General features: G+C 41.0%; 1 protein-coding gene across 1 annotated transcript; it reads left to right on the top strand.

The window, feature by feature from the left end:
• Positions 1-4,975: 4,975 nt before the first annotated feature.
• Positions 4,976-24,674, top strand: LOC125287045 (mucin-13-like). Its single transcript, XM_048232442.1, has 12 exons — positions 4,976-5,099; positions 7,410-7,871; positions 11,654-11,773; positions 18,506-18,612; positions 18,816-18,877; positions 19,456-19,598; positions 20,079-20,213; positions 20,670-20,712; positions 20,851-20,888; positions 21,189-21,276; positions 22,635-23,178; positions 23,544-24,674. The coding sequence occupies exons 1-12, from the start codon at positions 5,036-5,038 to the stop codon at positions 23,640-23,642; spliced, it is 1,905 nt and encodes a 634-aa protein (XP_048088399.1). The 5' UTR covers positions 4,976-5,035; the 3' UTR covers positions 23,643-24,674.
• Positions 24,675-24,809: the final 135 nt, after the last annotated feature.

Genomic DNA, 24,809 nt, shown 5'->3' with positions numbered 1-24,809 from the left:
TTTATGGCTAATGTACCATTTGGTTCTGTTTAATGCATTTATCATCCTTACACACACACACACATTCACCAGGGCAGTGTAGCAAGAGAAGCAAGCAATATCCTTGGGCTGCACTGATAGGGCACACAAGCAATGGAGAGAGCTTTAAGTCAGAAAGAGAGAGAGAGCTACAGTGATAAAGGACCAGAAGTTGCTGAAGGCAAGCAGTCGACATGTGGATGTGGAGTCGTAAGGCAGGGAAGTCAGGTCAGTTACCCCAGTGTCATGGCTAACCCTGTTGGTCATAGGTAGGTTTTAGACGACTGTTCTAACTTTTCCTAATGTACACTTGGCTATCACGTCTGATGTAGCCAATTCTATTGATTAAAGTGGAACTTAATCGTTATGTTACGTACGGAAAGATGCTCATTCACATTTAATGTTATTGGGCAGAGTGTATTCATAGGTGCAGGAATGGAATGAAGAATGAAAGATCCAGGTTTCCTCAGGCTTCTGACATGGGCATGGCCGCCTTTTTCCAGAGGAAAAGAGAAGACCAGCAAAGAGATGGAACCTTATGGGGCCAGTGCTGCAAATTACAGCGACCCAGCAAGGATGACCTCAGTAGGAAAGGGTATGTCTCATGTTTTACCCATCATTGTCTCATGTTTTAACCCTTAAAGTCTCAGCTTAGGGAATTTGTAGTAGTTGTCATGAATGTGATTTCCACAGATCCAGAGCCCAATGGAATGCCCTATAAGCTCAATAAGAACTGCCCTGAACCAATAAATAATCCCTGGAAGCTTATGAACACAGCAAGGAGAAATCACCTTCAGAGTGGCAAAGAGAGTTGTAGAATGTAGAATGTAGAGTGCAGAGTGTGCTGCTGTGGAGCTGCTCCTATAACTTTGTAACTAACTTTGTATTTCATTGTATCTTTTCTCAGGGCTACTTCAGACACGCTTGCCTCTTGCATGAAAAATAGGCGCCACTTCTATCAGTCTTTCTAATGAGGAGACAGCACTCAAAGAATCCTCCATATAAATATATGGGGTTAGTTCGTAATGCCAATATGGCAGTTGTCTGCATATATCCCGCGCCTTCCTGTTATGTAACTGGCTAACTAACCACAGTTTTATCTTTTTTAGCGATTTGGAGGAAGATATTTATATTGTTCAATTCAGATTTAAACACAGATTCGTCTGATGTACTTTTTACGTACTATGACCTCCCTTATGTATGCCTCCCCATTCACTTGAATAGGAAAATAGCTGCCCAATGACTGCTCAAAGTGCATTATCAAGATGGCCGCCAGGTAGGGGGATAGGGGTACTTGCCTAAAAGGACTTTCCTTCTATTCTCTAGCTGGCTTGCGGTGGCAGCGTGGCTTGAGTCTTGCCTGGGCCACACGTCTCACGGAGGCAGTCCAAATGTGACTGGTCTAACCTGGTAACATGGGCACTTAAATGAAAACGGACAGGTAACGCAGCCGCCATGCACACGCCACGCTTCTGGTGTGAATGACTAGGCTTAAAGGAACCGTATGTAAGAAATGTATTTCAATTAATCATAAAATGGCCCCGATATGTCTCTAGACATCAGTGACGGACTGGGATTAAAAACGGCCCTGGCATTTTCACCAACCAGCGGCCCACACGGGGACGCGCATGCACGCGCGTACATGAGATCGCAACACACAGATATAACTTCACATGCATGGACATAACACGTTTGTAGCCCCATTGGTGATGAACTCTAACTTTAATATGCATAAAGACTGAACCAAGAACATGGATATATCAATGCACAACTCCAAAAAAATGAATGCAATATGAAATATGAAAATGAAAAAAGAATAGCCTAGAATACATGGATTTCTATGTAACGTCACGAAAACATGCGTGCGCAAGAGGCAGAAAGCACCATAGAACAGCATAGAGCAGTGCTCTCCATGAAAAGAACAAAATGAGTTTTTGTGCTGAAAACTGCACCAATTCGAAATCACGATGGTTAGAGAATGTTCAATATGTTCAATATCCCTAAAGGAATGCATGTCTTTGCCAAAAATGACAAAATACGATGTTAATGCAAATGAACGGCAAACTCTGAAATATTGATGGGTTTCATCAGGTCCCTTTCCACAGGTGTATTAATCAAGCACCATGCAGTCTGCATTGATAATCAAGGTGCTTGATTTGATACACCTGTGGAAAGGGACCTGATGAAACCCATGAATAGCCTGAAATGAGACGTTATTATCATTGAGACAACAGGGGACCAGGGGTATATAAAAAATTACGATTGTAGCTTACAGCAGCCGACTATTTAAGTCAAGTTTATAACGTTGTGGCACCAAGCGTCTTCTGCCCCATGGCTGCGCGCGAATGTAGTTTTGTTGATAAACGGGAAACCCATCAGAGCAGCCGCTCCACAAACGTGTCTTAATTAACGTCATGCAGTTAACAAGGTGCGAAGGAGCTTGCTCTTCTCCGCAACCCTGTCTATCACGTCATCAGCATCCAAGTTCATTATAGGACCTCTTTCACTGTCGCCATCAGCATAAAGGCCTCCAAATTATCCTGTGACAATCGTGTCCTTAGGCGATTCTTGATGAATTTAAAGCAACACCAAAGAGTTTTTTGCACCTTAAAATAATGTTTCCAAAATCGTTTCAGTGGTTCATCAACTCGTAACAGGGTGAACGGCACTTCTGCATTCGCTTCACGGCCCTTTATCGGCTATAAACGCACTATGTAAGTTTGCGTAAGTTTGCCAGATCGGGGAGCGGATCTGTAGTTTGATGGAATGAGACATAAGAAACTACAAATTTGACTTGCATCTGAAGTCGCAATACATTGTACTTTCATAAAATCATGCAACATATTCTACCTTGTCTGTGGACATTGTTTTTTTGCAAAGCCAGTGCTGGATAAACAAATAGTGCGTTTGACAGAGGAAAAGTTCTTTGGTGTTGCTTTAAGAGTGGAAAAACTCAGTTTGCATGCCACTTGAGTACATGACAGTGTTAGTAGGAATTCATTTGCTAACCATATATAGTTAGGCACAGGTAAAGAGGTTTAACTGCTGGAGATGGCAACAGATTGCACAATTCTTGCAGGTAGCACATTTCTTGCTCACCAGGTTTATTTCTGTATCTTCCTATATCTCCGCGGCATCATCAAAGTCCGACGCTTTGACTGTATACTCGTTTAGAAGAGACTTTTTCAGCCTGTCCCCGTGCGTGGCGAGATGTGTCAATTCCGACTGTAGATTTTCAACCGTAGCACCTTCACTGAATTTAAGCAGACATTCTCTTATGTTTCGAAGTGCATTTGGGGGCAGTTTATTAGCTTTTATAAGGGGAAAATTCCGAAGATCAAGGCATGCTAGATCGGCAATTCCCTGTGCTGAAGGAGTTAACGCATTCGGTTTTGAAATTCCCAGAAGTCATTGCTTCATGTAGCCTAACTTTTTTATACCAATAATAAAATAAAAGATACAGGCAGCATATTTATTGTATTCCAATTTCAAACAATGCACTTTTAAATCATTTGATTGAATAAGGTTACAAAAGAATGTAGACTGATGTAAATATTGAGGGTCACCATGACTGTAGTGTAGAGACTCATGTCTGGTATAAATACTGATCAGAGATAAATGGCTTAGTCGAAGCCATGTAACACTATTGATGCTTGATAGTGGGCCGAGAGATAAACCCGTCTTTACGATAAATGGGCCGCGCAAACCCGACAAGCATGCCGCTCCATGATTGGCCGGCCCAAACGGCCCACGAGGGGCCGCGGCCCTTCTGGCATCTGCCCAAATGCCCGACCATCCAGTCCGTCACTGCTAGACATTAAGAAATCATGTTCATTTCAAATACTTATACAAATACTATCACTGACAACAGTAGTCCGGCCAGGATATTGTCATTTAAAAAGTGAAGTTGCAGCCCTCAACTGATGTTGATGTTGTCATGTTGTGTTTTGGCCTGATGCACCACCCTCCACCTATCTACTAATCACGAAGTCAGTAGTGTTTCAGCATCCGGGTTGCCAGCTCTGCCAGTCAGGGGGGAGGGGGAGGGGATATACCGCTCTACAGTAATTTGAAAGTGATTGTAGTACCAGTTTTGGCCACAATCTTACATACGGTTCCTTTAAGTCTTCAGACACTGGCCCAAAGCAACTGAACTCCCACAACAACAGGCGCATTGCACAGCTTAAGGGAGAGATTTTATCAGTCTTGACAAAGAAAATGACAACTTAGTTCACGGAAAATGGCGACACTGATATCAGCCGCCAGAAAGCTGAAGTACCAGGATTCCCTGGATGCATAGAACACTTGTCAATGCCTTAGAGACAGATCCAGAGAACCAAACGGGCAACCTACATGTAAATGCCTACAGTGCTGCTGTCCCACACTGAATGATCCATTTCACAATGAAGTTCTTCCACATCCCAGATTCCATTGGCGCCCCAGCTTCTATCCACAGGATGACAGCATCTGTGAGGCGTTGAGGCGAATGCGTGTCAGCTGCATTACCTGTTCATTTTTCATTTCGCCGCCCATGTTAAAGCATGCACACTGCCTGCGTGACATGCACGTCTCACTCTTCATACAGGGTTGAAAATGATGTGGCACTTGTTCCTTTTGGTATTTTGATCAAAGTATGACAGAGGTGTTTCATTCAGACCTAAAGAAAATAGTTAAAATTGTGGAAAAAAAATGTGTTAATTGTGGTAAAATGTAGGCCTATGACTTTTAATGACACGAAATGATAACAGTGCAAATATGGCAAAACAAAAAACATACTTTTCACATATTTATCATCATGCCACCCCTCCCCCCTCTTCTTCCCTCTCTCTCTCTCTCTCTTTCTCTTTCACTCACTCATGCATTCACGCACACCATCTTTTAATAATTTCCCAGTATCACTTAATTGCAGTTCAAAGTACACCATCAATTATTTCACTTTGGTATACATACAAGATGTAATCTACCTGTGCAGCTATATCGACTGTGATTTCGGAGAAGTGAACTGTTGCTTTTCAGCATGGGGACTACACGATTTATTCTACTTGCACTGCTTCTTTGTTCAAGTCTATGTCTGTTTCAAGGTATGGATATGGATAATATGCTCTTTCTGAGTCTATAATTTATTCTCGTTCTATGTTGACATGACAGAAAGAAATTATTGTCAGTAACAATTCAAATTAGTTGTAGGCCCTCTTTTTTTGTTTAAAGCATTTAAATTTGGGGTTTGACAAAAATGGTTTAATATTAAAAATGGGTTTGTTTCAGTGTACAACATTGTAGCCATTGTCTAACTTCAGTAATGTAACTGTTCTTACATGAGTACAGTTTTGTGTTTGAAGTAAAATTCCAGTGTTAATGTATTTATTTTTAGATTATTATTATTATTTTTACATAACAATACAGAGGAAGACTATTGAATAAATACAATTATTGATTATTGACTATTGAATGAAGAAAATGGTTGAATGAAGAAACCCAAATGAGTAGTTATGATACATGTCTAAGAATATAAATGTTTAAGTATAAAGAAAACACAGTGGAACAATACATGCCATGTAGTTAACTAGTCCATGTTTTATTCCACAAAATTTGCCATGAGGAAGCAATGGTATTATCACTTGATGTGGGACACTTTGTTTTATACCAGCCATAAAGAAACAGGCAAACAGTTATGGCTTTGTAGAACACACCGAGTATCCTGCTCAGTATCATGATACACACACACTCTGTTAGACACTCTGCCAGTCAGAAGTTTGTTTCAAAAGTCAATTAGTTTATAACCTGTATACTTAAGTGGCCACTGAATGATCTGTTTTTGTCTTTTTGTCATGCTTCAACTTTTAAGGTAGTCCATTGAATTTAATTTGTATCATTGTGTTACATGTTCATTCTTCTTCTATGACATGGACAATGTATAAGCATAAGTATATATACTCTTTTGATCCCATGAGGGAAATTTGGTCTCTGCATTTATCCCAATCCGTGAATTAGTGAAACACACTCAGCACACAGTGAGGTGAAGCACACACTAATCCCAGCGCAGTGAGCTGCCTGCAACAACAGCGGCAGCTCGGGGAGCACCTCAAGTGCCTTCTGCGGCAGCTCGGGGAGCACCTCAGCCGTGCCTACTGGTCGGGGTTCGAACCGGCAACCCTCCGGTTACAAGTCTAAGGCACTAACCAGTACACGTCTGCCCCCGTGTGTCTGAGAGTTAGGTTGCACCTGCTGGTGGTAGATACAGTATATGTTATCATGTGATGTGTAAGTTAACAACCGGGTAAACAAGCTGCCATGGCAACAGTATCATGTTTTCGCCATCATGAGCATTCAAGAAATGGTTCAAGGTTAACTATGGCGTTCTGTTTTGATTTTATTGACCAACAAAGTCCAGAAATGTCTGTAGGGCGGGAACATATCCCAAGCTTATGGCTATTTATCACATCATTGCAGACTCTCTACGGGAAAATTAAAAGATTAAAAGATAAATCACAAGAGTAGAAAATGCCTTCAGGTCGGACTTTAGCTTTCCCAGAACAAAGTGACACACTTTCTCCTAAGCCTCTATCAGCAGAATTTACCTCAACTCAAATTGGAAATGCATTATTTTGGAATTTTTTTTGGCATTTTTTAATCTTAAAACAAGCTTAACTCGTGTCACACTGTTGGCCAACAGCAACATCCATCTTCTTTGTTTTTAAGTAGCAGGGAATTCAAGCCAAACCGTTGCAACTCTGCCATCAATCATTATGTTAAGCCCGCCTAACGACTCTATACACGATTTGATTGGCCTGATAGAAGTTTAATTTTTCGAGCTCACAAGCCAACGAAGAGTTGCTAGACTAGCCCTGGAAGCAAATGTAATTTGCTGCCGCTAGGGTGCATCTAGATTTCTCGGCTAAATCTTTGGCCAATTGCCATGAAATGTGCTGTGAGTGCTTATTACTTGAGGGTAAGCCGTGGCCTACTGGTTCGCGCTTCGGACTTGTAACCGGAGGGTTGCCGGTTCGAACCCCGACCAGTAGGCACGACTGAAGTGCCCTTGAGCAAGGCACCTAACCCCTCACTGCTCCCCGAGCGCCGCTGTTGTTGCAGGCAGCTCACTGCGCCGGGATTTAGTGTGTTTCACTAACTCACAGATTGGGATAAATGCAGAGACCAAATTTCCCTCACGGGATCAAAAGAGTATATATACTCATACTTACTTACTTATTACCTTAGCCTTGACACAACCCCCTGATGTTTCCAACGCCATCCTGCTAAACTGCTAGGCCCCCTCATTGCAGCTTACAACTATATTTGCAAACAAGATTTTCACTCAGACTACTAAACCAAAGAGGTTTCTCATAATTTATTTTTTCTTCTATTTTACACAAACCCAAATAAAACAACAGCAACAGCAGTACCACCTGGACCAGACTCAGATAAAACAACCACTGTGAAACCACCTGGACCCGACCCAGATAAAACAACCACTGCAGCACCACCTGGACCAGACCCAGATAAAACAACCACTGCAGTACCACCTGGACCAGACCCAGATAAAACAACCACTGCAGTACCACCTGGACCCGACCCAGATAAAACAACCACTATGAAACCACCTGGACCAGACCCAGATAAAACAACCACTGGAATACCACCTGGACCCGACCCAGATAAAACAACCACTGCAGTACCACCTGGACCCGACCCAGATAAAACAACCACTGCAGTACCACCTGGACCCGACCCAGATAAAACAACCACTGCAGCACCACCTGGACCAGACCCAGATAAAACAACCACTGCAGCACCACCTGGACCAGACCCAGATAAAACAACCACTGCAGTACCAATTCCTACAAAACCAAAAGGTAAAAGGTGCCCCGTCTTTCTCATCTATTAAAAATGTATCAGATTATTTTAAGTAGATTGTAAGTGCAAATAAAATAAGATTATCTGAGTTTTTTTATTATACCAGTAGTATTCTTTTTTTTTTTTTAACTGAAGTTGACCTTAGCCAAATATGGACCCTTTCAAGAGAGTTCCATTATCAGCATCATAGTTGGCCCCACAAGACTTCCTTTTTAACATTCCATATGTTATCTTAATGCAGAGGAAGTAGATTGGGGCCCAAATAGAACGTTCAAGCATTGTTTTTGTTTTTATTGATGAAAGGGTCTATAGAAATAAAATTAGTCTATACAAAATTCAGGATGTCTACCCTTTATGAGCTGAAATTGTAACAGTGTGCTCAGTCATCTCAAAATGATGAGGTTGCCCAAAAAGTGCTCTTGACGCTGATGGTGAGTGAGAGTGAGGGTGAATGGATCCATCTCACAGGGTAAGTTGAGCCATCTGAGAGAAAAAAAATCTGTTGTATTAATAAGATTTTATGATTCCCAGTATGATAATTATTGATACATGCACAATTGTGAATTTTTAGGCTATAAACATATAGACTAACATAAACACCGACATGCCACATACATTTTCACAAACCTTCCAGGCTATGGCATTGTCACATATGAATATGGAAAGTGCTACTCAAAATTGTAAAACTATAGTGATGCCCTATGCCACAAGAGGGTAGTGACACAGTCTGGCTCATAAACTGACAAAAATGTGAGGACACACAAGGACACACGAGGGGTTACGGAATAACAATGAATCATTTATTTACAATAATAGAATATATGTACAAAAAAGGTTGTAGATTTACAAACTAAGGAAAATAAAGAGTAACACAAGCAACAGTCAAAAAGCCCCAGCCAGCATCTGGCCTGTGATCAGGCAGGCACCAAACGGAGAACAAGCATCAGGGTAGAGAGAAAGAGAACAAAGGCAGCTCCACAGGTTTACAGTAAACGGTTAGCCTACACTGGGCCATTGTTGTAAGCCAATCAGCAGCTAGCTCTGCTTCCTCTCCAAACTTGGCCTGAAACTCAGACAATAGAGGGACACCTGGTGCCCTGGTGGAACTCTGCATCCCCATGAGGGACTAGCGACAAAGATTATATATAGGCGGACCAAGATATTTCATCACAAGCCACTTCCGGAACCCGGAACCCGGACACACACATCCACATACACACAGACACGCACACACGCAAACACACATATACACACGCACACACACAGGCACGCACATACTATCGGTATCGGCAATTAGAACGGCCGATACATAATTACAAATTCAGTAGGAAAACCAATATTCATCATCATTTGGCTGCATTTCCAGTATTGGCGTTAGGTAGTAGTTTGTCCACCAGATGGCGCATCGTTGCAGCGAGACGTAACTTTGTTGGAAGTTAATCTAAAGTGGGTTGTAAAGACAATAGACGCTTCCTACAAGGACAACACTGTAGTTTATCGCAGAGAACGTCTAATAAGGGTAGGATGATTTTCACATGAAATGTAATTCCAATTTCTTCTTGAAGCCGAAATAAATCTGAGAATGGTCCGTGTATCACCAATCACCTTCAGCTTTCCGCCAAAGTCAACTCCATGGTCAGATTTAGATAAGAGATGAAACCATGGACGAAACAATGGATGAAGATGCAGCAGGTCCATCCCGGGAATGTGCCAACCTGTGGCCCCACCTCGCCAGACTATTTCAATTATCTGAACAAGTTAATGATAGTTTTCGCTTCAAGTGTTTCAATTACAAAATAGTATTTTGTATTTGAAATACATGTATTAGAAATACTACCCATCCGGCAACATGGTAAAAAGATGAAAATGACTTGATTTTACTTTCAATTCCTTTTACATTCTCCAAGGTATTAACATTAACATTTTTCATAACTCTATGTAGGACGTTTCTGTACATAAATGTAAGCACTGTGGCAGTAGTAATTATTTAATTAAATATTTAGAAAATGTAGACTACTCTTGTACTCTCAATACTCAAGTACTTTTAAAAAAAAGTACTTCAGTACTTTTACTTAAGTAGACATCTGACTGTTGTACTTTTACTTGTACTTGAGTAAAATTGAGCAAAGTGTATCTGTACTTTTACTCAAGTAATAAAGCTGTGTACTCTGTCCGCCTCTGGCAACTAACATGATTACCCTACCAACCAACATAGCAACCACGTTATTTTGCATAGCAACCACCATATGTACCCTAGCAACGCCCTAGCAACTATCCTATTTACCCTAGCAATGCCCTAGCAACCATCTTAATTACCCTAGCAACCACCTCTATAATGTCAACCTAGAGGCCACCATAGCAACCAACATGATTACCCTAGCAACCAACATAGCAACCGCATTATTTGCCATAGCAACCACCATGTATACCCTAGCAATGCCCTAGCAACCATGCTAATTACCCCAGCAACAACCTAGCAACCACCACAATAATGTGACCCTAGCAATCACCATAGCAACCAGCATGATTGCCCTAGCAACCAGCATAGCAACCACATTATTCATGCGTTTTGGCTTATTGGATGTTGCGTTAATGCAGATAACCTTTGACCCGTGTGCCCGATTATCAAAAATGAGGTACCGTTGCCATCCTTTTGGCGACCTGCACCTGATCAAACCCACTCTTGCAGTTCCTCGGAAATGCAATTCTAGTTTATTCTGCTGCTGTTAGCCGGTTGCTACATATGCTCATCAATATGTCAACGACACACATCTTTATGCAGACAGGACTCGATCCCCATTTCACGTCCATAGATATGAACTACATCAAACTATCTTGCTCCACCTATATAATCTTTGGTAGCGACGCGGGAACCCCATTGAGGCTGTGACAGTAGACAAAGGGCTACAAGGGACCCCTATCTGTTTTTCTTTGTAATAACATGGCATGACCATTGCTATGCTAATATAAGTAAATATATGTATGAAATACAATTCAAAGTTGAGTGATATTTAGCAGACATTTTTATCCAAATGTATCCAATTTATCCAAATCTGGCCCTACCGAATGTTCCACCATTTCAGAGAGATATTAATTTACAGGATGCAATATTAATTTAAACACCATAATACTATGTAAACAAGAATTAAGCTACTCAGGCTAATTTTGCCCCACACCCACCATTTTGGAAAGAATGTTGGAAAGAGTGTTTAGTCCAGCAATCCAGAGCCAGAGTGGCCTCATCTAACTTCACTCTACTATCTATAAAATTCCAAAAAGTTACCTTAACGTATGAGGTGGACTAAAAAAGTTTTTTTTTTTTTTTTTTTTAAATGTCCAGCGTCGGCATGCACAGGTCAGGCATTCAGACTTGTGCCACAATTCTGGGCTGAAGGAATCTCTCAAACCCAATCCCCATATCTTTCCCACTCAAGGCCTGTCATAGTATTCACTCTTCTATCAATAAAGGATAGAAACGTCCCCAAAATTAACTTTAAAATTAAGAATTAACAAAACAAAACAAAAAAACACCCACACTCCTTTGTTTTGGGGGTGTTGGTGAAGGAACTCAAAACATATGAACACATTTTCCGTTCTTGTTGTTGGTCAAGTTTGTGTCAAGAATAAGAAGAAACTTCTGTGTGTGTGTGTGTGTGTGTGTGTGTGTGTGTGTGTGTGTGTGTGTGTGGATCTGTGCATGTGGGTATGCATTTATGCATTTATATATATATATATATATGAACCATGTCTATTCAGCTAACTATTATGTCCTTTCCTCAAGATCACTGCAGTAGCAACCCTTGCCCTCCAAGCAGCAAGTGTGAGGAGCTTCTTGATGAGCACAGATGTCTTTGTGAAGCTGGACTCATCTACAATAAAGAAGAAAATGTGTGTAAACAAGGTAGTACACTTGTTGAGCCCTCTCACAGAACAATGATCACTCCCCTTAGAGGTGTACCATGAGTCACACCGGTGTGAATATCTGGGTTCGTTGAATTCAACATAGAATTTTACAATTGTTGCGGAACAAACGCAAACGGTTTGCCTTAACTGACAATTGAATACGCTCGCATTGTGCTTTGAAAGTTGAACCAAGTTTGTTGGCAAACCGTTTGTGTCACCATAGGAACGTGATAGAACTTATGGTCTGAGCGTTGTGTTACGCTTGCTGCTGCCGCTTGCCACTGGCTAACGTGATCCCTGCCAAAATAGTCCAGTCATTTTAAGCCAAAATAGGGATCAACGTTGAACAAATTGCAACAGAAGAAAACTTAACTGATTTTGTATCCTCAATATGTCCTCAATATGAGTAAGGGGAAAAAAGCCCCGAAGAATCCCAATAGGGGAAAGTTTAGAAAAAGACCTAAATATACCCTATTCATTCATATTTTTCTCACGCAAATAGGGGAAAAAAATTAACCTTAACATATCACCATGAAAATTACTGAGTTGATTACTTACATCAAGACAAACAAAAAATGTATTATACGTTTTTTGAAATTGTTTGTTAACATGGGCAAACAGGGCATAATGTAATTATGTATAGGTAAGGTATAAGTAAGGTCTTACCCAAAACTTTATTGCAACATTTGACAAACAAATTGTCCAAGGCATGGAGGAAGATAATACATGTCTTAACTGGTATTATATCTCATCTAGAGGGTATATGCTTTTAGAAAATATATAGGGTGTTTAATCTGTTTTCCCTGGACAGTATAGGCCAAAATGTATCCACTTTAAACTAGATTTGCCTTTACATAATAGAGGGCAATGTATTGTGCATGGCATGGAGGAAGATGGGAAATGTCTTAAATGGTGTTATATCTCCTCTAGAGGGTACCGGTATATGCTTTCAGAAATATATAGTTTAGGGTGTTTAATTTGTTTTCCCCGGACAGTATAGGCCAAAATGTATCCACTTTACACTAGATTCGCCTTTACAGAATAGAGGGCAATGTATTATGCATGGCATGGAGGAAGATGGGAAATGTCTTAAATTGTGTTACATCTCCTCCAGAGGGTATATGCTTTCAGAAAATATATAGGGTGTTTAATTTGTTTCCCTTAATAGTGCAAGCTAAAATGTATCAGCTGTATACTTGATTCGCCTATACAGAATAGAGGAGTATGTGTTATGCATGGTATGGAGGAAGATGGGACATAAGTTGATTGATGCTATATGTCATGTACAGTGCATATGCTTTTAGAAACACAGAACGAGTTGGAGTTATCCTTTATGTGCCAGCGTGTACAGCGAGATTTGCCAACAGAAATGACACAGAGGAGTTATCAAGTGGGCACCCCCGTCATCAGCGTTTCGTCGATTTAAGCCCACGACGCCTCCGGAAGGCTCGACGGTAACCCCAGGCGTCCCTGAAGTACCCCCCTCTGTGTCATTCCTGGCTGCCTCCTGATGCCCAGCCGGTGTCTTTATGCTTCAGCCAAAGCCATTGGCTACTCCCTTCAGCTGCCTCCGACAATGCCCTGATGGCATGGTGCAGGCTTTGGCCTCTTACTCCCAGATCCTTGAGCAGCCTGGTGGTAGACGAAGCCACAAAGCCCCTGCATCCCACCTCCACAGGGCGCACCTCAGTCCTCCAACCACGCTGCTGTGCCTCTGCAGCAAGGTCAGCATACCGTAGATGCTTGCGTTCGTATGCCTCCTCTACCGACTCCTCCCAAGGCACAGTCAGCTCAATGATAAAGACATTCTTAGCAGATGGTGACCAAAGCACTAACTCTGGTCTAAGAGGTCTAAGAGTGGTGGCAGCAATCTCAGGAGGAAAGGCAAGGCGTTGACCAACATCCGCCAACATTTAGTCACAAGCTGTGTGTAACTGGCAGTGCTTTGCTGTTGTGAGTGCACTGTGATTTGCCTTTGCCCCCTCTCGCACAAATGTGACTGCTGGCAGGGAGTTGAGTGTTGCAGGTGTTGCTGAGTTGGTTGCAGTTCGCCTCTTTTCCAAAGTGGCAGCAAGTTCTTTCAACACCTGGTTGTGACGCCAGGTATAGCACCCCTGGGCAAGACTCACTTTACACCCTGTGAGAATATGCCTAAGGGATGCCGGCTTGGAGCAGAGTGCACAGTCTGGATCTTCTCCTCGCCACTGCTGGAGGTTCATGGGTGTGGGGAGGACATCATATGTTGCCCTGATGATGAAGCTGAATCTCCTTGCCTCCATACTCCACAGATCTTTCCAGCTCATTTTCCTTCCCTCCAAACTCTCCCACTTGGTCCACTTTCCCTGCTTCCCAAGTGCCACTACCTTGGCCCTCCTGATGCCTTCCTCCTGGTTTTTAACCTCATCCACAATCATCCTCCTCCTTTCAGCAGCTGAGGCTTTGCTCCAGGCTGGACGCTGAGCAGTTAGTCCCAGACTAGTCCCACTATGTCCGCATGTTTGAGGGCTGTTACTGCCTCCTCAACGGCTTGTGCTGGTCTCCATTTGCGGCCTGCTGTGATGGCAGGGGCGTTCTTTCTCACCATCAGGTCTTTAGACTCAGTCAGCATCACCTGGAGTCTTGTCTTGGCGCACTTGAATTCCTCCGTGAGACTGGTGGCCGTCTGAGGAGGCACTATCCATAGAGGGCGGTGGAGGTCAAGCAGCGTGGGACTCCCAACCACTTCTTTATGTGGTTAGTAATTCCCTTCTCCATCCTCTCCACAGTTGAGATGGGCACCTCATACAGTGTGAGAGGCCACAGCACCCGGGGCAGGAGGCCAAACTGTAGGCACCAGATCTTTAGCTTCCCAGGAAGCTCTGTGTTCTCAATGGCTTGCACGCCGCTGCTAATATCCCTCTGCAGTTGTGATACTTGGTCTTTATCCCTCAGGCTCGCACCAAACCATCTCCCAAGGCTCTTGACTGGCCGCTCAGAAACCGAAGGAATTGGTTCCTCCCTGATGAAGAACTTGAAGTCCGACAGCACTCCCTTGACAATGGAAATGCTGCGCGACTTAGATGGCTTTATCTTCATACGGGCCCAGCTGATGTTCTCCTGCAGCTTTCTGAGCAGACGTCTGGTACATGGTACTGTAGTTGTGAGAGTAGTGATGCAGTGTTGTGCCAGTTCACAGCTTTTCTGAACTAGTTCAAGTTCAGTTCATACATGCTCAAAGTGAACAGTTCACGTTCAAAGTTCACAATTTTAATTCTGAACTAGTTCAAAGTTCAGCTAATTTTTTACTTTTTTCGTGAGATATTTAAATAAATACTTTTTTTCACACTACGAGCTAGAAATCACTATACGTTCTTTGAAGCTGCTCATTAGACATTTGCTCATGACACTGCAATTGTGGGTTTCTTACCAGGTGATGAAACTTGCAGCAGTACAGACAAGGTAGACCAGTTCTATACTTAGTGCAATGAAATCCAGCCCTCGGGCGCCTCAGAGTTGCCTGCTACGCCGGCGTTGCTATGCCTACCCCGCTCTGCTGCAATTCATCACGGGTAACGTTGTGCGGAAGCCAGTATGCTATTCAACTATTTTCAGTCGGACATATGTCAAAAAATATTTCTGTCTGGTGATACATGATTTAAGCGGTAACAGCGAGAATACAGGAGGGAGGAACTTTCTCTCGTTGTGTTTCAAAAGAGAAAACAGATGTCACTCAGTTAACAAATTCCAACGTTCATTTACAGTAATGTCTGCCGTTCATGACACATAATGTGAACTAATTCAAGTTCAAGTTCTTTATTAAAAAATGTGTTGCGTTCAGTTCAACGTTCACGAAAAAATGAGCGTGTTCAATGAACGTGTTCTTTTGAACTCGTTCACGCACAACACTGTAGTGATGTCATCCATGTATGCTCAGAGTGGAGGGAGACACGAGTCGGGGTTGAGTCTTTGTCCGCCAACAACCCATTTGGAGGCTCTGATTATGACCTCCATTGCCATTGTGAAGGCCAAGGGAGAGACTGTGCAGCCTGCCATGATTCCAACCTCAAGGGATTGCCACGTGGTGGTAAACTCTGTGGTGGCGAAACCAAACTGCAGGTCTTGGAAGTAGGACTTAACCAAGGCTGTAATGTGTCCTGGGATACTGAAGAATTCGAAGGCAGACCAAAGGAGCTCATGTGGTACTGATCCAAACGCGTTAGCCAGGTCCAGAAAGACAACGTGTAGATCATCTTTCTTCGCCTTTGCTGTCTGAATCTGTGCCAGATCATGCTAGAGTGTTCCAAGCATCCAGGGAAGCCAGATATACCTGCCTTCTGTACAGATGTATCTATGTACTGGTTGTTAATCAGGTATGCAGAGACTCTCTGGGCCACCACCTAAAAGAAAATCTTGCCCTCTACATTCAGTAGGGAGATTGGTCGAAACTGGCTGATGGTTTCTGCCTCTTTTTCTTTCGGGATAAGGACTTCTGCTGCCCTGCGCCACACTTTGGGTATGATCTTCTTCTGCCATATCGTCCTCATCAGCTTCCACAGAAACCTCAGGACATCAGGTGTGTTTTTATACAGCTTGTACGGTATTCCATTCGGTCCTGGGGCTGACGCCGTCCTTGCTCGGTGGACTACCCTTTCCACTTCTTTCCAAGTTGGGGGGCCATCATCACATTTTAGTTGTTTTAAGGGATCCACTTTTCTCGCTTGAGAACAGGCCTTTTAGGAATGCGTAGGGATCCTTGTAGAACCTTGTTCTAGTGAGTTCCTTCTTCCTTCTGCGCTTTCTCAAGGTCTCCGCTTTGCGTAGAGATGTTAGTCGCGTTTTAATGCCCATTTGAAGTGTGTTGATGCCTTCCTTTTCAACGTCTGTGGACTTACTTTATAGCTTCTTGAGCTTTCTCCTCTCCTGGACCAGACATTTTATCTCCTGCTGTCTCCTCGATGTAACCACCACTGGGACTTGCTCTCTGCTCTTCTGTTCTTTAACCCCGAACCGTTCCACTCCAAACTGGTAAATCAGGTTTCCCATACTCTCCAACTTCTTTTCAGCTGTGCCTTTTAGCTGCTCAAGGGCTGTGGTTTGCGCCCAGCCATCTTCCTCTCGGCTGGAGGTCTAGCTGGTTGAGTGGGTGGGATGGGACTCACCAATGCAATCTCTGTGTTTGAGGTAACATTCCGTGCCGTTGAGGTGCTGATGCACTGCACACTGTGGTTGGCGTCCTGTTGCTGTGCTTCATCCGACTGACTTGACCAATTCCTAAGAAAGTAGCCAACGCGGGGCCTCTGAGGCTCCTCTCTCGCACACCCTTTCTTTCCCTTTTAGAATATAGTTTTGACTGTTCTATGACTTTGGTAAAACCATGACCCATGCATAGGCATGCATTGTTTAATTATTAATCTTAAACTATATTTATTAGTATAGCATGTACCTTTTTGACAGATGTCACAACAATAGAGTCACCTTTTTGGAGGCTAAGTTATCCCATCTGCACCCTTCTGTTGAATTTGGACATTATCATGTCCATCTTCAACTTTGCCTTCACAACTTTCTTGCATTCACTAACATAAACATACTGTGCTGTCTGATTATTGTTTTAGTAAAGTAAAGGGGCATCATACAGGCCCCTCTGATTGGACAGACAGTCTATCAGTCAACCCCTGGGCAAGAGGTCAATTACTATAAGTCTTGGAAAATGATGGACTGATACTTTAGTGTGATATACTGTATATGTTTCAGTGACCTCTAAATCAGGTTCTAAAATTCCATGTTAAGTTAGATGGGGTCAGATATGTTTTAGAATGTGTATTCTACAACATTCTAATTACAGTTTTGTCAGTATTTGCTGAAGAATAATGCCTAAAACAACCCTCATTTTAACATTATTCCACCAACTGGATTTTCATGGTCTTTTACTATGGTGTTTAGATCACCAATTGAAATATAAAAAAGTGAAAATAAATTCTGTTGCAATTAGTTTTGGGTTAGACCTTACTTTGCCTGGACTATTAGCTCTGTTGTGGTATTTATACAAATTAGCTATACGTAATTACATTATGTCCTGTTTGCCCATGTTAACAAATAATTGAAAAAAACTTGTAATACATTTTTTATTTGTCTTGATGTAAGTAATCAACTCAGGAATTTTCAAGGTGATATGTGAAGGTTAGTTTTTTTTCCCTATTCGCGTGAAAAATACTGAATAGGCGCATGAATAGGGTATATTTAGGTCTTTTTCTAAACGTTCCCCTATTGGGATTCTTCTGGGCTTTTTTTCCCCTTACTCAGGACATATTGAGGATACAAAATCAGTTAAGTTTTCTTCTGTTGCAATTTGTTCAACCTTTTTTCATAAAATGACTGGACTAAAAGGGCTAAAAGCACAACTGAGGAGCCAACAGTGTTGCTGTAAAGCTACGGACCCTTTCAAGAGAGTTCCATTATCAGCATCATAGTTGGCCCCACAAGGCTTCCGTTTTAACATTCCATATGTTATCTTAATGCAGAGGAAGTAGATTGGGGCCCAAATAGAACGTTCAAGCATTGTTTTTGTTTACCTTGTTGAAAGGGTCTATAGAGTCTTCCCTCCACAGACACTTTCTTGAGATGTTAATTGAATGTTGAAGTGTAATTGTTGCTTGTTAATTTGACTTTATCACATATCTGTGCCAAAAGCTGTTGTTTCACACAGACAGCACAACCATTTGAGTTAAAAATATTTGTGTCTTTTGAATGGCAGCAAAAGTCTTCGCTGGAGTCTTGACAGTGTCAGGAACATATGACCAAGAGATGGCAGATAAAACCTCTAAGGCTTTTAAAGACACATCAGATGTGATTGTCAATAATGTAAGTCACCAACAGGACACTGATATGTATTCCCTTTTATTACTACAATCTAGTTGTCTTTAATTCCCTCTAATGTTGACAGAATATACTGTAAGGTGGAGGATTTCTATGATCACATCAAACAGCAGACCAACTGAAACTAAGTAATCTTTAATTCTATAAAATGTCTTATTAAAATATTGAATTTTTTTTCATCCCTCCAGCTCAAGAAAGCATTTACAGACCCAGATTTGAAATATGATTCCTCAGTGGTCATCAGTTTAAAGTGAGTCACCTAATTTTTTTGTAATCTTTCCTTTACTGTTACATGCATGCCACCTTGTGGCCACAAGTAGTATTGGCATTCAGAAACATACAAGCTCAACTGAAAAGTGAAATTACCGGAACTGGAAGGAACTACACCATGTAGACTACTGTGTGTAATAAAGTGTGCCTCGGTTCTAGGCAGACCTGACCAATGTTCTGTTTATTACTCATGCAAAAAGGCCCTTGTGCAAGGGATGACATTTATTCACAGCGGACCAACTGATATAAAAGCCAAAAAGCACTTATTAGGCAGAATCTGACTAAACAGATACCAGTAGGTGCAATGTTCATAGGTTTTCCCAGTCTCACTAGTCTCCCTTGTGTCACTGTATGCTCACGGTGTCCTTGTATGTTTTGGGGAAGGGGTATTATATCAACAAACAAACAAACATACACACATAAATAAACAAGTAAACAAATTAATAATCTATCAATCTAATTATAGTGCATAGGAATGTAATGTGAACAGACAATTCACTAAGGATCATTTCACTCCCTTATTGCTGCCTTTGTACACGTATTTGTCACTGTATGCAGGCCGGCTAGTACCACAGTTAAAGTGCTGTACAGGACAACTAGGACTGGTATCACAGCTGAGGTTACCAATGTCTTTCAAATGGACTCTGCAGTCGATGAAGCTAAAGTAAAAGCAGCAGCAGCAACGGTGGGAACATTCACAGGCATGTACTGGACTTCATCTCCTTGGTCATCACTGTCCTTTCATGTGCCCCAGCCCAAAAGGGCACTTACATCACTTAGCCTACATGACATTACAGCCAGGGGCATAGGCTACTTCACTCTTATATTCTTCCCTTTTGATATTGTTTTACTCCAAATTGTTATTTCAACAGAATTCTTTGACCTGGCTATTTGTTTTTTTGCTTCACCTTTACCTTTATTTGTTGGTACGGAATACAGTATGTTGTGGCTTAATGATAAGGGCAATATAAATAAATGACTGTTAATTATATCTATTCCATATGTTTATCATCAATGTATATACATGGTGATGTGCAGGTACAGTGACATAAAAAACAGACCACAGAATGTGACATTTTGAATTCATGTTTTTTCCTGTGTTCATTGTAACTATCACCATAAACCTGACATGCTTTGTAATTGTTACCTTAAACCCGTCTTCTTTTGCTCATTTTCTCCAGCCACTAAACTATGTGCTAAGAATCCCTGCAATGCGGAGACGGCACTCAAATGCAACGATGAAGGAGGTGTAGTCAACTGCACTTGCAGGAAAGGGTTTGCATGGACAAAGGACAATAATTACGTAACATGCTCAGGTGATCATGTTATTTTTTTGCATGTGCAATTGACCTGTTCCGTTGACATGTTGTTTATTTCAGATTCTCCCATGTGTGATGTGTTACTTAAATAGGATGTGATCCAAGAGGAAGAATGAGTGAAATAGATGGGTGAAAACCAATCACCTGAATTCCTTTATTTCAGATGAATTAATACTATTAGATTGGAGACACAAACCTAATAGCAACATTGAGTTTTTGAGCTATTCTTTTTTTGATTTATTGTTTTAGTTAGCCTTTATAGAAGAATATAGTCACATCAGTTTGTGTTTGTACATTACTTTTTGCAGTAATGTATGGTAGACTCAATTACAGTAAATGTAGTTTCAAATCCTGATAAGCAGCTGTCCATAAACAGGAAGTTAGGATCTGACCATGCACTGTGAAGCCAGATTCTGACCAGGAAATGGACTGATTTTTGCTATTCTATTTCAGTATGCTCAAGTGGTAAAAAGGCAGATGCTGGGAAGTGTATAAAGTGAGCTTATCTTCATCATCATCATCATCATCATTTGTTTGTTTGTTTATTTGTTTTACATCTGCATACTTCATAGACAGTGGGAATGTTTCATATTTTTAATTATCTTATCTACTTTTCTTCATTTTGTGTTGTCAGTTGTCCAACTGGCTACAGTGGAATTAATTGCAAAGACAGTAAGTGCTACCTGTACTTCATTCATGATGTTTTCTAAATAAAGTTCGGGAGGAGCCCATAGGGTTGAATGACAGCCATCACTAAACCCACTTTTGTTGTATGAGATAAAAACCTCCTTAACATGTTGCTTCGGGAGTAGTGGAGACAGGGTTCTAATTTTGTGAATATGAACACATTTTTGCCTGTACCATAGACTCTGTTTCAGACCTGTGCCATAACTTTTGAATCCCTTGTTAGCGAAGACTGCATCTAACAGTGCATATACTTCTTTCTCTCTCTTTCTCTGTCGTTACAATCAGATTACCTGCTGATAGTGATTGTGGTATCCAGTGTGCTCGGTGTGCTGTTGGTTGTCTCTATGTCAGTCACTACATATGCCTTCCTTGGGTGAGAGTCTACTTGCATACAGCTATTTACTATGTACAATGCCTCCCCCCATTAACACACAAGATACTGAAGTTGCATTGACAGATCAACAGACACACACACACATACACACACACACACACACACACACACACACACACACACACACACACACACACACACACACACACACACACACACACACATACACACACACACACACACACACACATACACACACACACACACACACACACACACACACACACACACACACACATAAGTGCACACACACACACACACACACACACACACACACACACACACACACACACACACACACACACACACACACACACACACACACACACACATACATACACACACACACACACACACACACACACACACACACACACACACACACACACACACATACACACACATACACACACACACACACACACACATACACACACACACACACACACACACACACACACACACATACACACACACACACACACACACACATACACACATACACACACATTACATTAACACACACATACATATTAATATTTCACACACACACTAATATTAATATTATACACACACACACATTATTACATTATTATTAAGTTATTATAGCACACAATATTACAGCGTACACACACACGCAATATACACATACATTACACACACATTACACACACATTACACACACATTATTACACACACACATACACATAATAATATCATTAATAATATTAATAATATACATTATTATTACATATAATATTATACATATTATTAATACACATTATTATTAATATTATTATTATTATTATATGTATACATTAATATTATTATTATTATTAATTATTAATATTACACATTATTATTAATATTATAGGTATTATTATTATATATTATTAATATTATTAATATTATTATACATTATTAATATTACTATTACTATTAATATTATTATTATTATATTATTATTATTATTAATATAATATTATTATACATTATTATTATCATTATTGCAATATCATTAATAATATTATCATTATTATTATTACGCCATTATTATATTATTATTATTATTATACATACACATTATTACACATACACACACACACACACACATTATACAAAACACACACACACACACACATTATTATATTAATACACATTATATTATTATTATTATTATTATTATTACATACACATATTAATAATAATATTATTATACACACACACACACACACACACACACACACACACAGTTTTGTTTCTTCATGAGTCGCGGTTGCATCTGAGTTCAGTGTGTACTGTATGCTTCCGCTACGCTAAGCATGACCTTATTGCAGAAAACCAAAAGGCAAGAAGGACAAGAAGGACAAGAAGGACCAGTCCAAAGCCAATGATATGGCTATGACCTTCTCTAACCTAGCGACTGACACCAAACCCAACTTCACAGTCCCACGCGTTGGCGGGGGCACGGAGATGACCAAAGATTACACCAGGCCCAACTCAAATATGGGCCGTACCGCAAACATGAACGGCTATCACGCCAACACGTCGACGGGTATGGAGAGCAACAGTGGCGCAATGAGTGGCTACCGTGCTCAGACTGGCCAGAGCCTTGACCGAGCTGCAAGCATGAGCGGTTACCGTGCCAACACCCCCACTAATATGGGAATGAGTGGAGGTGGCATGGGTGGAGGTGGCATGAGTGGTTACCGTGCCAACATCCCCACTAATGCAGGCATGGGCGGAGGTGGCATGGGTGGAGGTGGCATGAGTGGTTACCGTGCCAACACCCCCACTAATGCAGGCATGGGCGGAGGTGGCATGGGTGGAGGTGGCATGATGGGCGGTGTCCAGGCAAACCAGAACCGTGCCAACAACTGGGTAAGGACAGAGTATACTGGCACAGATGGTTTTGATGGGTATTCTGATGGTGGTGATTCGTTTTCAAAGACCTGAATATCCTCTGAATTTAGAAGTGTCTCGTGTTTTGCTCAAACCATCAGATCACAAATCAAATCACTTCACTCAGAAGATCATATTGTTATGAGATTCAATATACTCATATTATAAAATGTTGCTTATTATTTTGTAGTGTTTTTAATGTTATGGTTATGGTTGTGGAATTTAGCAGACAATTTTGGTCAAAGTGACAATGTATCATATTCATATTGTTATGTTGATAGTATTTATATACAGTATTTAATGTACATATTTATGTGTTTGTTTTTATCTATTTATTATTTCAGCGGAATCCAACCTATGAAGAACCAAATAACTCAAACTATGGCATTCCTCGTGTAGGCCAAGCCAATCAGCCCCGTAACAATCCCTACAGCCCCTACTAAAGCCAGGCTTTAACACTATTCCAGTCAATGAGAGAGAGAGAGAGGGAGAGCGAGAGGGAGAGAGAGAGAAAGAGGAACCGAGAGAGGAAGGTGCTTGTTTAGCCAATTTGCACTCTTAAATGTTTTGCTCAGTTGTGAAATAACAGAATACTGAATCTCTGCACCTTAGCACTTATGACTCATTCCTCACTCAAATGAAATGTAAGGAATCGTAATTGCCGACATAAAAAGATCATCTTATATAACATTGGGGTTATACTATATATATTGGGGTTGTTCTAAGTAAATTAATTTTGAATTCTTCTAAATACAAAATGCTAAATTATTATTTTACTTTATTTACACATGTATCGATAAGCTGAGATAAATAAAAAAAATGCAGTTTATTGCTTGCAGCAAACCAGATAATCCTACTCTTATGGCAACAATGGATGCATAACTTCATGAATTAAAGCTTCTATAAATTACCTGGGCGGTGTGCATTGCCTTCTTACAAACAATTACAACACATTTAGTAAAATGTAAATGGTAATCTCTAGTTATATAGTATATTATAATAATAGAAACAGTTTGATACAAGGGGAATTTGTGATTACTGTATTCATGATTATATGTGAATGATAGACACATACATAGCAAACCCATATGTCTTTCTAAGACTTTGTAAGACAAACCCGTCCTGAATAAATATGGCTGACAGCATTCCCTGTTGGGTGAACCCTAGATTTGATTTGGTTCGGGTCCGCTGGATGTGTTTTTGCCTGTCCTGTTTGTATTGCAGGGGTGGAGCTTATTGAGCAGATGTGTCTGGTGGGCCCTAATTGGCCATAACAAAGGGCTACCTGGCTGCTCTGCAGTGTTCCTCCTCTCTGCTTTGGACCACTTTAGACATTTGTTTTGCTTCATACACCACACTGCATTCATTTAGACTTCCATTGCACTTTTATTTCTTTTACCACACTTATCCCCATGTTTTTTCTCTTATTGTGTACCATTGTTTACTTTAATAAATAAAATATTGTTCTAACTTCATCCACACGTGTGGTCCAGCCATTTAGTCACACAACCTGAAAAAATGTATTATGGCTTATCTGTTTGCGTCATTGGATATATCAAGACTCACCTTTGGGGACTACATGAATCAAATTAAATTTGTTGTTTGTAAAT

Source organism: Alosa alosa, chromosome 22 (assembly GCF_017589495.1).
Source record: "Alosa alosa isolate M-15738 ecotype Scorff River chromosome 22, AALO_Geno_1.1, whole genome shotgun sequence".
Lineage (NCBI taxonomy): Eukaryota > Metazoa > Chordata > Actinopteri > Clupeiformes > Clupeidae > Alosa > Alosa alosa.
This window is presented reverse-complemented; position numbering and strand designations above follow the sequence as displayed.